At 38.9% G+C, this 12,897-nt stretch overlaps 1 protein-coding gene across 3 annotated transcripts in view; it reads left to right on the forward strand.

The window, feature by feature from the left end:
* Positions 1-12,897, forward strand: part of CDC20B (cell division cycle 20B) — a 56,185-nt gene that overhangs the window by 24,828 nt on the left and 18,460 nt on the right. For all 3 annotated transcript variants that reach the window (XM_007972514.3, XM_038010394.2, XM_038010395.2), the window contains exons 3-5: positions 1,469-1,697; positions 4,635-4,765; positions 8,260-8,353. In XM_007972514.3, coding sequence (XP_007970705.3) covers positions 1,469-1,697; positions 4,635-4,765; positions 8,260-8,353 — 454 coding nt within the window. The remainder of the gene's footprint in view (positions 1-1,468; positions 1,698-4,634; positions 4,766-8,259; positions 8,354-12,897) is intronic.

Consider the following 12,897-nt stretch of genomic DNA (forward strand, 5'->3'; position numbering starts at 1 on the left):
CGTCAAGTAGCTGGGAATACAAGTGCACGCCACCATGCTTGACTCATTCTTGTATTTTTTGTAGAGACAGGGTTTTGCCTTGTTTCCCAGGCTGGTCCCAAACACCTGGGCTCAAGCAATCTGCCTGCCTCAGCCTCACAAAGAGCTAGGATTACAGGCATGAGCCGCCATGGCCAGCTGATTTCTTTTTTAAATTCTTAGAGGTGATATTGCTGAGTCAGCAGAAGTTATGCACATATTTGAGGGCTTTTGACACACATTGTCCAAAAGTCCTTTTCAGATACTAATTTAACCCCCACCAGCAGTGCATGCCAGTGTTTGTTTTTGGCACCTTCAACACCAGGGATTGTCACAAAGAAATTATTGCTAGCATCTCACTGCTGTTTTAAATTTGCATTTCTTTGATTGCTAGTGAGATTAAATATCTTTTGGGCATTTATATATCTCTTTTATGAATTGCCTTTTTAATGTACTATGCCCCAGTTTTTCTATTGAGTTGGTAAACTTGTCAATTTCTATAAGAGCTCTTTATGACTAGGATTGTAACATAATTTGTCTGTCATTTTGTTAAACGATAATTCATTTCCAGTTTGTCACTTACATTTTAATTTCACATTGGTACATGGGATGGTTCACTACTACAGGCTCTATAAATATCAGACTCCTAGTGTTTCTTAGAGAGGATGGACAGATGAGCAAATCACTTACTTTCTCTAGGTCTCAGCTTCCCCATCTGTGAAATGAAGGGTTTGGACTAGAAAATTGCTGTTTATATCCAGATTTGAAATTTTATTATTTCACACAAACATCTTGCATGTTCAGTACATAGTGTTGTGTCATATGTCCTATTTTACACTGATATGTAATGGTAATATTTATAAATGTAATTACTCCCTAAACTACTTTGGTATACCTGCAGACCCTTCAGCAGAGGCTCTAAGTAAGTAGTAGCATTTTGTTGTTCTTTAGATAGAAAAAATGTATATCTATTTTACATATAAAATAATAGATTTCACATATAAACATAAAAATATAACATATTTTACACATATATATAAAAATGTAACAGTTTACACATAAGTATATAAAAATGTAACATGTTTTATATATAAATACATGTAAAAATAACATGTTTTATAAATATAAATATAAAATATAACATATATAAATAGCAATATAAAAATATATAAAATATGACATATTTCATATATAAATATAAATATGTACAAGATAACATGTTTCTGTTTATATAATATATAACTGTAAAATATAACATTTAGTGTATAACTATATACAAAAATATATATAAATATATAAAATAACATCCAGGTTACAAAAATTAAAAAATCTCATTATATATATTTTATTGGTGTTGTACTCGATGAGTCATCTGAATTCTCTTCTAGGGAATTTTTACTTTTGCATCACTGAAGCCAGTGGAGTTACAGCTGTTTTTGTTGTTAAACAGGTATTTGATTCAGTTAATGCTACGTATTCTGACTTTAAGAGTAACTTTACGAAGAGGTTGTCCGCGGAAGTTCCTGTTGCGAGTAGCCCCATTACCACAAGGTGGAGGCAAAGTCAAACTAGGGCTTTGTCCTCTGATTCCTTTGGGGAAGAGCAGTCAACTACCTGCCTCCCAGAAGCTTCCGGATCAGTGCTGAAGACAACGCCTGAGAAAGAAACCTTGACTCTAGGTGAGGAGCCCCAAATGCCACAGCCCAGTTACGCAACGTGAATAAAAGATACGTTCCTGAGAGATTCTTTGTCTTGTAGAACTAAGGAGTGCCACATTGAGTCAACTCTTTTCTCTTTTTCTCCCTTTGAATAAGAAATTTCCAAGGTGGGGAGAAATGACACAAAAACAAAGGAAAGGTACTGTATGTGTTTTAAAAAAAACCCCAAAACTTTAGACAAATTAAATTTAACAAAGTTAGTTGTGCAAAGAACCATTGGCCAATGGGCAACCAGAGAACCACTCCGCCATGTGGGGGCGAGCAGCATTTACGGACAGGAATTGGGAGTGAGTAGAAGCTGGCCTGATTGGCTACAGCTCAGTTTGCCTTATTTGCACGTGGTCTGATTAGTTGGCCACCTGTGATTGACTGAAGCTCAGCTTCTGTGATTGGCGGAGACTCAGCTAAGTTAAGCTTTCAGTTAGTTTACATCCCAAGTTAGGTTGCAGTTTAAGATGTAGGGACTCATCCTACATCCCCAGGCCAAATTTAGCTTAATTTTAATATGTTTTCGAGACTTGCATTGGTTAGTTGATTACTTTTGAAAAGACTGTATGTATGAATGTGTATGTATATATGTATATGTATACACACACATATATATGTGCTTTTGTTTTGCAAAGTATAGAATTTTAATGACTGGTAAGGTTCCTGGTATACAGATTAAGAAAAAATTATGCGTTAGTAATGGAATAATCAGATGTGAAATAGAAGGAAAAGACACAAGCAGGAGAGAATGAGAGGAAGAGAAAGTAAGAGGAAGGAAGCAAGAGAGAGGGATGAGGGGATGGATGAGGGGAGAGAGACAAAAAGAGAGAAGAGAGGAGAAGGAGACAGAGGAGGAGGAGGAGGAAGAGGAGAAAGAAAGAAGAAAGAAGAACCTCCAAAAGTAGTAAGGAAAGTGAAGAAAAGGGAAGGAAAGGAGAGTGACAGACAGTCTATGATGCGGCAGAGATGGGGGAGTGGGCTCCAAACCACCAGTGTGATGGGCAAGATCAACCTGCCAGAGCCCCGAAACACAAACTCTCTCTCTGAAATATGTAATTCTCATTTGGGCACAGCCATTTTCATTCCCATCCTTCAGAAGCAAAATTTGTCACCTATCATCAGCTGATGTAATTCCCATTCTCTCTTTTGAGAATCATAGGCAACATAATTCTTTTGACTATCAGCATATTTATTAAGACAAATGTTAATAGAAGTGCCAGCTCTTTTCAATGACATCAGACATGATGATGCATTGCAGTCTGCTGACTGAAGGGGAGCCCAGATTTTTTTCAAACCAATGAAATTCCCATGTGACGATAGGCATTAATACTGAAAGTATTTAATAATTGAAAATATTTAATAACCAAGGAGGGAAGCAGTAGGAGATAAGGGGTTGTGAAAAAGGTCATTGTTATGACTATCTTCTAAAAGAAATCTTTTGTATCTCAGTGCAATTGAGGGACAGTTTTGATGCTGATTGTTTTTGGAAGAATTTCTGGCTAAAATTAGGGGCTCCCTTTTTCTTTCAAGGCTCTAAATTAATTTATTGATTTTTAAAAAAAGTATAGCATTGTGTGAGAAATTCAGAAATCAGATATTAACCAAAAGGATTTTACAAGAAAGGCCATTTTATTTTTCTACTTAAGTTAATACTAGGGATTAGTCAGATCTATTGGTTTCTCAGTGCTTTGCTAGTGGGGTTTCTTTCTTTTTGTTTTAGAAGAGCAGATACTGAAGATCCTCCCATTCCAAAGGGACATTTACGGAGAGGTTCATTTTCAGTCATGCTCTGTGGACAGAACCTGAGAGGTCCCTTCTTTCTTAGGCTGGTGGACCTGACTTCTTTGTTTATAACTGGGGTGATTGTCAGTACTAGCCTCTGACTGCAACTTTTTCTTTCTCATTTGAAGTTCTCAGAGCTGGCTTTTTCTTCCCTGTACCCTTTTACAAATACCACGAGAAAGCAAGCATGCATAATTTCTCAGGACAAAGAGCAAGATCTAAAACTTTGACCAACATTTTATATTTTTATCCTTCTTCTCCCTAAATGTAATCTATATTGCTTAAATTTTGAATGTCTCAGTACTTGAGGTACTAGGCTCTAGGAACATTAGTGAGAGTTTATCAAGCCCATGGTTGTCCAAATGAAGAAGAGATTGTCACATAGCAAAAGGCCAAGATTTTCCAATGGTCCCTTGGCTCCTGTGATGAACAAGTGATATGGCAGATATTTAGTTTTAGAGAATGACTTGACAGGTTTCCAGTGCAGTTGAAAGTCTGGTAAAGGGCTTTCTCAATCTTGAGAAGAGAATAGGTAGGAATAATATTGATGCAAGAAACACTAACTCTTCTATTACTTTAACTTAGAAAGTATTTCACTGATGCCATCTTAAACTATCTTTAAAACATCTTCCTGCAATAGAAAGGGGGAGAGAGGCAGAGTGATTTGCTCATGATTATGCAGTGAATGTCAATGCTGGCAAAGCAAGCATCCCATAATGCTTTCCTTGCAGGATGACCATAGCTCAGGCAAACTGGATACTCTTTCCACTATCATTTAAAACTGTGGAACTGTTTCTATCCATTCTTCAAATGTGCAGATCTGTTTTTTTTTCCATACAGAGATAAAGCATTTACACTGCTGCCGCTGCAGATGAAGTCAGGTCTTTAATCTTGGCACCTCTTACCTGCTCTAGAGACCACTGAGGCAGCTTTCTCATTGAGTGACAACCTTATGAAGTCAGCAGTCTGGATAAAATTCCGTCCTGCTCTCTGCAATGGACTTTGGAGCGATGAGAGCTTGGACTTTCTCACTCTGTCCTACTGTGAAAGATGCCATGGCCAGTCCTACAATCAAATTGATTATCTTGTTTTAAAAACCAAATTCAAAGATAAATGTCTTTCTTTTAGGATCCTGCAAAGAACCACCGAAAACCCCCAGCAAAGGAATTTCTGAAACAAGTAACTCTGCTCTCCATTTTTGCAAGGCACCTCATGCAATGGACAGAGACTGGAAAGAAAATGTTGCCTCAAAAGGGCAGGTAGGTAAAGAGAAAAAAACTGAAGATCCCTCGTCTAGAGAAGCTGAGACAACTTAGTCGCAAATGTAAGGAAAGAGTTGCTTAGCTGCTCTTACCCATCAATGAGAAAATGATGCATTTCTAGTAAAAAAAAAAAAAAAAGAATAATTAAAGGATATGAATAGAGCCACTTTGTAAAAGAAAGAAGATACCCCCCAAATATATGAGAAAATGTTGAATTGGGATTAATTAAAAAAAGTGAAAATGAGAATAACCATTTTATCTTTACAAACAGGTAAAAGTTAAAAATATAATGAGATTATACTTATTATGGTATGCTTCCTCTTAGCCTAAGGATCTCTTGCTGTCATCATTTCCATCTGTGTGATGATGTGATCTGTCCTTTGGGGTCTCTTAGGAAAAGTTGAATTATTCCTCTATATTATGGTCTTTTAAATATTTCCCTTAAGCCTTTCTTGTTGTTTTTTTCTTGGTTAAGTACATTTATTACATTTAGGTATCTCTTATTTATCATAGTTTTAAGATCTTAGGAGTCTGACATAAATCTTTTGGGCACATTAAATATCAATAACATGTTTTTGAATTTATCAAATCCAGTGAAGAGTCTTTGAAGGAATCAATGTTTCAGTTCAAAAACTTTGAACTAGAAAAGTCATAAATTCTCAATGTAGGCAAAATTACTTATTCAGTGTATGCCTTTTTTCTGTGCTTGGCTATTTTCCTAGAAGAATAATAAAATATTATAAATATAAATTTTAGTTATCTGAACTCATATGCAGTTGGAAGTCAATGTTTTAGAGCAGGTATTTTGATGTGTGCTTTATTGTTGGATATGGGTTTGGAGGATAGGGAATGGCCGGGGAGTCCCACTGAGATAATTAGGGGACACCGGTGGCCTCAAACCTGGACCAGGTTATTAACACTCCTTTCTTTTTCACCCCCTACTGCTGATTGGAGTTTTTGCTGTCCCACCCTTTAGGATTTCCCTTTTCCTTCCTCTTATCCTTTCTGGTAAGTGGTGGCAGCAAGGTTCGTGGCTCCATCTGTGGGCTCATGATGGTGTTGGCAAGATACTCCTTAGCAATTGTTATACCAGCTGGAACGTCACCCCAGCATCACTGAAGAACCTGGACAGGGGATAATGGAAGCTGCTCTACGATGTTAAGGAGAGCATTTTTTGCCATGATTAGTTAGAAGTCAAATAGCTTCGAGAGTGGTGAAGACACGAAGCGAGGTCTTTCCCCTGTAGAGTAAATGTGTGTCTTCATGTGGTCCTCACTGATCATCTGGAGGGTGCTCCACAACAAGGGCCTGCATAGCCATGGAGACTTTCAGAATTCATCCTCCAGGAGCTCCATATTAAGTTGCTGATTAAAGTGGTAAGTAGATCTAATCTAGGAAAGAGCACCCCTGCACCCACAGAACAGAAGTGCCTGCTAAACCTTGCTGTGATCAGCTTTGTGGTAACTGTGGGATTCTGAAGAAGTGAGTCTGTGAAGAGGTCATTGAACTACTGATGAGCAGGCCATTTTAGGAATATTATTTTATACTAATGGTTCTCAACTTGGGGTGATTTTACTCATCAAGGGTCATTTGGCAATATCTAAAGACATTTGATTGTTACAACTCAGGGGGAGAGCATCTCGTGGGTGAAGGCCTGGGTTACTGCTAAACATCCTACAATGCACAGAACAGCTCCCACAACAATGAATTATCGGCTGCCAAATGCCCATAGTGCCAAGATTGGGAAACCCTGCTTTCCAGTTAGTTGTTCTACCTTGAGTAACTAAAAACCATGATTCATTGACAGCAATGCCAATTATGGGACATAATATCAAGGAAGAAAAACAAAATACCAAAACGTTGCCTGTCAGAGAGACTTCTTTCTGAACTGTGGGGACCCAGAGTGTAAGGAACATGGCTGTGCTTTGGTCAAGGATAGGCTGAGGTAGGATGTTTACATTCTTCATGACTCAGTGAGTCTAGAGCACAGGTGTATAACTCCACTTGTTGTCAGCCATGTAGACACAACATGGAGAAGCTCACCACTATAGCTGTAACACCTGGAAAGCCATCACTTGGCTCTAAGTGACTGTCGTCTGTAAAAGGTATAATTGCCCTGTTGACACTGTGCAGGAGCTGGCACCCGGAGAAAGAGAAAGCCAGAGCTGTCCATCTTTGCAGATGGATGAGGGGAGCCAGAACACAGCTTGGCTTGCTCGTGCCCAGAGAAAGACAGTGTTAAGCTGCTGACCCTGAAGGCAAGGGAGAGCCAGCCATGCAGCTGTGTGTGGGGGTCACGGAATTAAGCAGCTGAGATAAAGGTGAACAGCGTAGATAGCTAGTTAAGAAAGGTGTTGATGAGAGCTGCTGCTGAATAAAATCATTCACCTGCCTACGGCCACCCTCCCGAGTGTTCTTTCTGCTCATTCACCCTCTCCCTCCGGACCTCAACATGACCTTTGGCATAGTTGTGAACCTGACACAGTGTTTGTCATATTTGGGAGAGGAAATATCTTGTTGTGAAGAAGCAAAACAGAATCTTCTCTGTTTTAACCATTTATCAGTATGTTTTTAGGAAATTTCATCAGTTATTTTTCTTTCCTCTTATTACTAATTTTCCCAGGGGTTTTTGATTGAAGTTGGATGTAAGAATGTCAGAAGTGCTCTTTGTATATTGGCCCAAAGGGATAGGACCCAGATTTTTGTGCACATGGAATTTTAGTAAACTTACTTAAGAACTCTGTGAAGGTGTTAACAAAAAGGGACCTTAAGATGGCAGTTCAGTTGTGGCAGGCTTTGGAGATGTCACCAGCCTATGGTGTATAGGCTAAACGGATTTTTAGGCTAGAAGAATAAAAAAAGATTTTATTCTAGCCAAAAAATACCTGCTCTATGGAGTTGTTGAACTCCATAGTCTTTTATCACCAGTGTTCTATGATTTCATGATGATAAAGCTTGGCATTAAAAAAAAGACTCATTATAAATCAAAAGCCCATTGGTGGATATTTTCATTCTTGGAGATCCATATCCTATGGTTCTTGGAAAGCTGCTTGAATTATTTTTAATAATTTTTTTGACTCTCATCTATTTTTTCTTTCTTTATGAAATGTTTGGCTTGTCTCTCCAATTCTCTTATCTTTTATTTTCTATTTTTCATCTCACTTTTTTTTTTTTTAACCTTTTGGGTGATTTCCTCAACTCTGTTCACCAACCTTCCTATAAAACTTTTTATTTTGGCTATCCTACTTTTAATTGTGGAGTTGTTGAACTCCATAGAGCAGGAGAAATAATATATATAAAATGCTCAGCACTGTTCATTACATAGTGTTTAGTTAATAAATAATAGTGATTATTGTGGTGTTGGCTTTTACAGTGTGGAATCTTTGAACTCCTTAGTGAATTACCAGTTGTAATTCTATATTATACATCACATTTTAGTTGTACATATATGTTTCTAAAGAAGTATTCTCCTTATGTGTGCTTATTTTCAGAAATGCCTAAAACAACTCTTTGTAACCCAGAAGGTGGTTCAGCAGGCTAATGGAAAAATGCAGCTCTGTGAGCAATCCCAATGTGTTTGGAAAGGTACAGGGTCAAGACATTGTCCTTCCTTCCTGCCCTCCTCTCTCTCTGCCTCCTTCATGTCTTCCTAATCTTAAAATATATTATTTTAAATATATTTTATAATATTAAAGATATATGATATAAATATATAATAATAAATAATAACAGACTAAATCAACCTAATTGTAAAATTTGAATAATTCTCATAATCCTCTGTTCTAACTACCCCTACCTCCAAGTCCCATTCTCTATAGGTGGTCACCTTTAGCTCTTCCAGCTGTACTCCTGGTATTTACATCTACTTTCTAAATAATATTGGTAAACTGCGATTTCTTGCGATTTTAGACTTGATCATGACTTTTTTGTTTTTGGTGTTGCTCAGGCTGGAGTGCAGTGGTGCGATCTCGGCTGACTGCAACCTTTGCCTCTCAGGTTCAGAGAATTCTCATGCCTCAGCTTCCTGAGTAGCTGGGATTATAGGGATGTACCACCATGCCTGGTTAATTTTTTTTTGTATTTTTAGTAGAGTTGGGGTTCACCATGTTGGCCATGGCTGGTCTCGAACTCCTGGCCACAAGTGATCCTCCTGCCTCAGCCTCCCAAAGTGCTGGGATTACAGGCATAGTAGGTAAGAATTTAGTTATCTTTCTGCCTCATTCAGTTTCATCAGTTTCTTGACATGCTTATATCACACTTTAAAAAAGTAAAATTAGAAGTTAATGTTTACATATTACTACACAACTATTATTCACTATCAAGTCAAATAGTATAATTGTGCTTCTTTCCTAGTATAACTTTGGCTGAGTATTAAAAGTTGCCTTATTTTTCCTTTACTAGATATCTATGACACTGTTAATATTTCTTCTAAATGCTCCAATGTTTCGTTCCGTAGCTGTCAATAACAATTTCCATGTGCTCACTCATTCCAGTTTCTTCTTTTCCTTGGTGACCTCCCCCTGAGAGCCTGCTGAACAGGCTGCTTTCTTGGCCAGCTGCACGGTTGTCTTCCAGGACTTTTCATCAATATTATATCCACTATTTTTGGGCAGCTATGTTATGCTCTTTCTGGGTTTGCTGGTCTGAAAATGTCCTTATTCTTCTTTTACGCTTGATTCATAGTTTGGCTGGCTGTAAATTCTAGTTTCACTCAGAATTTTGACAATATTGCTTTATTATTTTCTAGCATCCACTGTTGCTGTTAAGAAGTCCTGTGTTAATTTGACTTCAACTTTGCTTTTTCTCTTTTGATGCTCTTAGAAAAGCCTTTTATCACCAAGTGTTCTAAGATTTCATGATGATAAAGCTTGGCATTGAAAAAAAACCCAACTCATTGTAAATCAAAAGCCCATTGGTGGATATTTTCATTCTTGGAGATCCATATCCTATAGTTCTTGGAAAGCTGCTTGAATTATTTTTTAATATTTTTTTCACTATCGTTTATTTTTTCTTTCTTTATGAAATATTCTGGATTGATTCTCCAATTCTCTTTTATCTTCTATTTTTCATCTCACTATTTTTTTTTTTTTTTAACCTTTTGGGTGATTTCCTCGACTCTGTTCACCAGCCTTCCTATGAAACTTTTTATTTTGGCTCTCCTACTTTTAATTTTTTAAAAGCAATTTCTGTACTCTGTTCCTTTTTTTTTTTTTTTCTTTACAGCATCCTGTTGGTGCTTCATGGATATACCACCTTCTCCTATATCTCTGACAATATTATTTTGTAGAGTTTTGGAAGTACTTCTGTGCTCTCCGCGTTGTTTTCCTTTGCTTTGGTTTTCTCTCCCTCCAACCCCTCATTTACTTTGGCTTCTCTCTTTCAGAGTAAAAACTTTCCCGAAAGTTGTGCGTTTTAAAAATAGTACTAGGGTAAAGAGCTTAGTTCTTCTATCCTAGGTTAAAGAGTACCAGGGTAAATTCAGCATAAAGATTTTAGTACAGGCACGGTGGGTCAAGCCTGCAATCCTAGCACTTTCAGAGGCCGAGGCAGTGGATCACTTGAAGCCAGGAGTTTGAGACCAGCCTGGCCAACATGGTGAGACCCCATCTCTACTAAAAACACAAAAATTAGCTGAGCATAGTGGCTCACACCTGTAATCCTAGCTACTTGGGAGGTTGAGGCAGGAGAATCACTTGAACCTGGGAGGCGGAGGTTGTAGTAAGCCGAAATCACACCACTGCACTCCAGCCTGGGTGACAAAGTGAGACTGTCTTTTTTTTTTTTTTTTTTTTTTTTTTAAACTCAAAATCTGTTTTTTTGTTTCATACATCTCCATGGTGCCTGGTGCTATTGAATTAAAAAAATTGTCATTTTTATTTATCCAGAGAATAAACATCTGGTTTCTTCTGGTATATGCATATATGTGTGTATGTATTTACTTGGTTGGGCAGGGTGTGTGTGTATGTGTGGGAACTTGATAGTCTTTCAACTAACCCACCTCTCAGTCTTCTCTGTGCCTCTGAGCCCTTGTGGGATTTTGCAAGGCAAATCAGCTTGTTTCTCTTCACTGTCTCCCTTTGCAGGCACTTGAGGGGTAGTTTCTTATCCTCTTCTTGGTCAGTTATTAATCCTTTATTCACTTTCTCGAAAATTATTGTGCTCTCTTGCCCACTGCTATATTCACTCTCATACTGTTTGTTCTTGTGTTTTCACCCCTTTAAAAAGTCATTTGCTGTACTTACGCTGAAAATAGGAGGCGGAGGAAATAAGCTTATATGGCCCTTCCACCAACTTGACTTGACTTACATCTGTCTCTCCCCTTCCCATAGATCACTTTATAGTGGCAGCATGAAGAAATGATTTGAACAGGAGGATGTTGGAGGCAAAGACTAACTGAGAGGCCCTCTGAATGTTCTATGCAAGACTCTATTATTGATTCTTTTAAGGAAATTTAAACTATGAAATAGATCCCACGTAAGCCAAGTAATTGCTCATCAGTGGATCATGGGGCAAATGTTATCCAGGTGCTGTGTATATAAAGCAATTCTTTATGCCTTGTCCATATCTGATGACTCTGAAACCTTACAGCAGGCAGCCCCTGTAAACTTTCAGGTGTACCTCTTTGCCCAAAGCTGGTAGGAAACTTCGGATGGTGGTGTTGTGAGTGTAACAGGGAAGCTCTGTAGCCATGCAGTGGGGAGATGATTGCCTGTGGCAATTTCTAGAAGGTCCTTGTTCCATGCTACATTTGGAGCTCTCAGTTCTTTCTTTCTTTCTTTCTTTTTTTTTTTTTGAGACAGAGTCTTGCTCTATTGCCCAAGCTGGAGTGCAGTGGTGCGATCTCAGTTCACTGCAGCCCTCTGTCTCCTGGGTTCAAGCGATTCTCCTGGCTTAGCTTGGGATTACAGGCACACACCACCATGCCCAGCTAATTTTTGTATTTTTAGTAGAGAAGGGGTTTCACCATATTGGCCAGACTGGTCTCCAACTCCTGACCTCAAATGCTCCACCCGCCTCAGCTTTCCAAAGTGCTGAGATTATAGGCATGAGCCACTGTGCTTGGCCTCCCAAAGTCTTTTGACCCTGAGCCCCATGTGTTTTCATTCCTACTTTCTGTTGCCATTATGGAAGTTTTTGTGTTATTCATGAGATTACTGTCATGGTTGGAAAATAATTGTTTGGGAGCCAGAATTCTGTGTGAGAACCCTCTTGAGAGAACTAGTGTGGTTCATTTCATAAATGCTGAGACAACTTGCCTGCTACATTTCCCTCTGGAATAAGTTCTGGTAAGCATATCCATGGGGTGCTTTGGCAAGGTCTCAAATACAAATGCGAACAAGGAGACAGAAATCCTCAATGCTAAAGTAGATGTCTGTTTTTATGGCTTGTCCTAATTTTTTTTTTTTTTTTTTTTGTTTTGAGACGAAGTCTTGCTCTATCGCCCAGGCTGGAGTGCAGTAGTGTGATCTTGGCTCATGGTAACCTCCACCTCCTGGATTGAAGCAATTCTCCTGCCTCAGCCTCCCGAATAGTGGGGATTACAGGCCTGTGCTACCACACCTGGCTAATTTTTGTACTTTTAGTAGAGATGGGGTTTCACCATGTTGCCCAGGCTAGTCTTGAATTCCAGCCACAAGTGATCTGCCCACCCTTGGCCTCCCAAAGTGCTGGGATTACCGGTGTGAACCACTGCACCTGGCGTGTCCCAATTTTTTATTAAAAATATGTTTTGGGGCTGGGCGCGGTGGCTCACGCCTATAATCCCGGCACTTTGGGAGGCCAAGGTGGGTGGATCACAAGGTCAGGAGTTCGAGACCAGCCTGGCCAACATAGTGAAACCCCCGTCTCTACTAAAAATACACACAAAAATTAGCCGGGCATGGTGGCGGGTGCCTGTAGTCCCAGCTACTCGGGAGGCTGAGGCAGGAGAATTGCTTGAACCTGGGAGGCAGAGGTTGCAGTGAGCCAAGATCGAGCCACTGTACTCCAGCCTGGGTGATAGAGTGAGACTCCTTCTCAAAAAAAGAAATTTTTTTTTTTGGAAATTTTCTTTTAAAAATTATGTAGGTGACACATAAATACACACTTTCAACTTCTAAATACAGGGGTGTCCAGTCTTTTGGCTTCCC

Source organism: Chlorocebus sabaeus, chromosome 4, assembly GCF_047675955.1.
Source record: "Chlorocebus sabaeus isolate Y175 chromosome 4, mChlSab1.0.hap1, whole genome shotgun sequence".
Taxonomy (NCBI): Eukaryota; Metazoa; Chordata; class Mammalia; order Primates; family Cercopithecidae; genus Chlorocebus; species Chlorocebus sabaeus.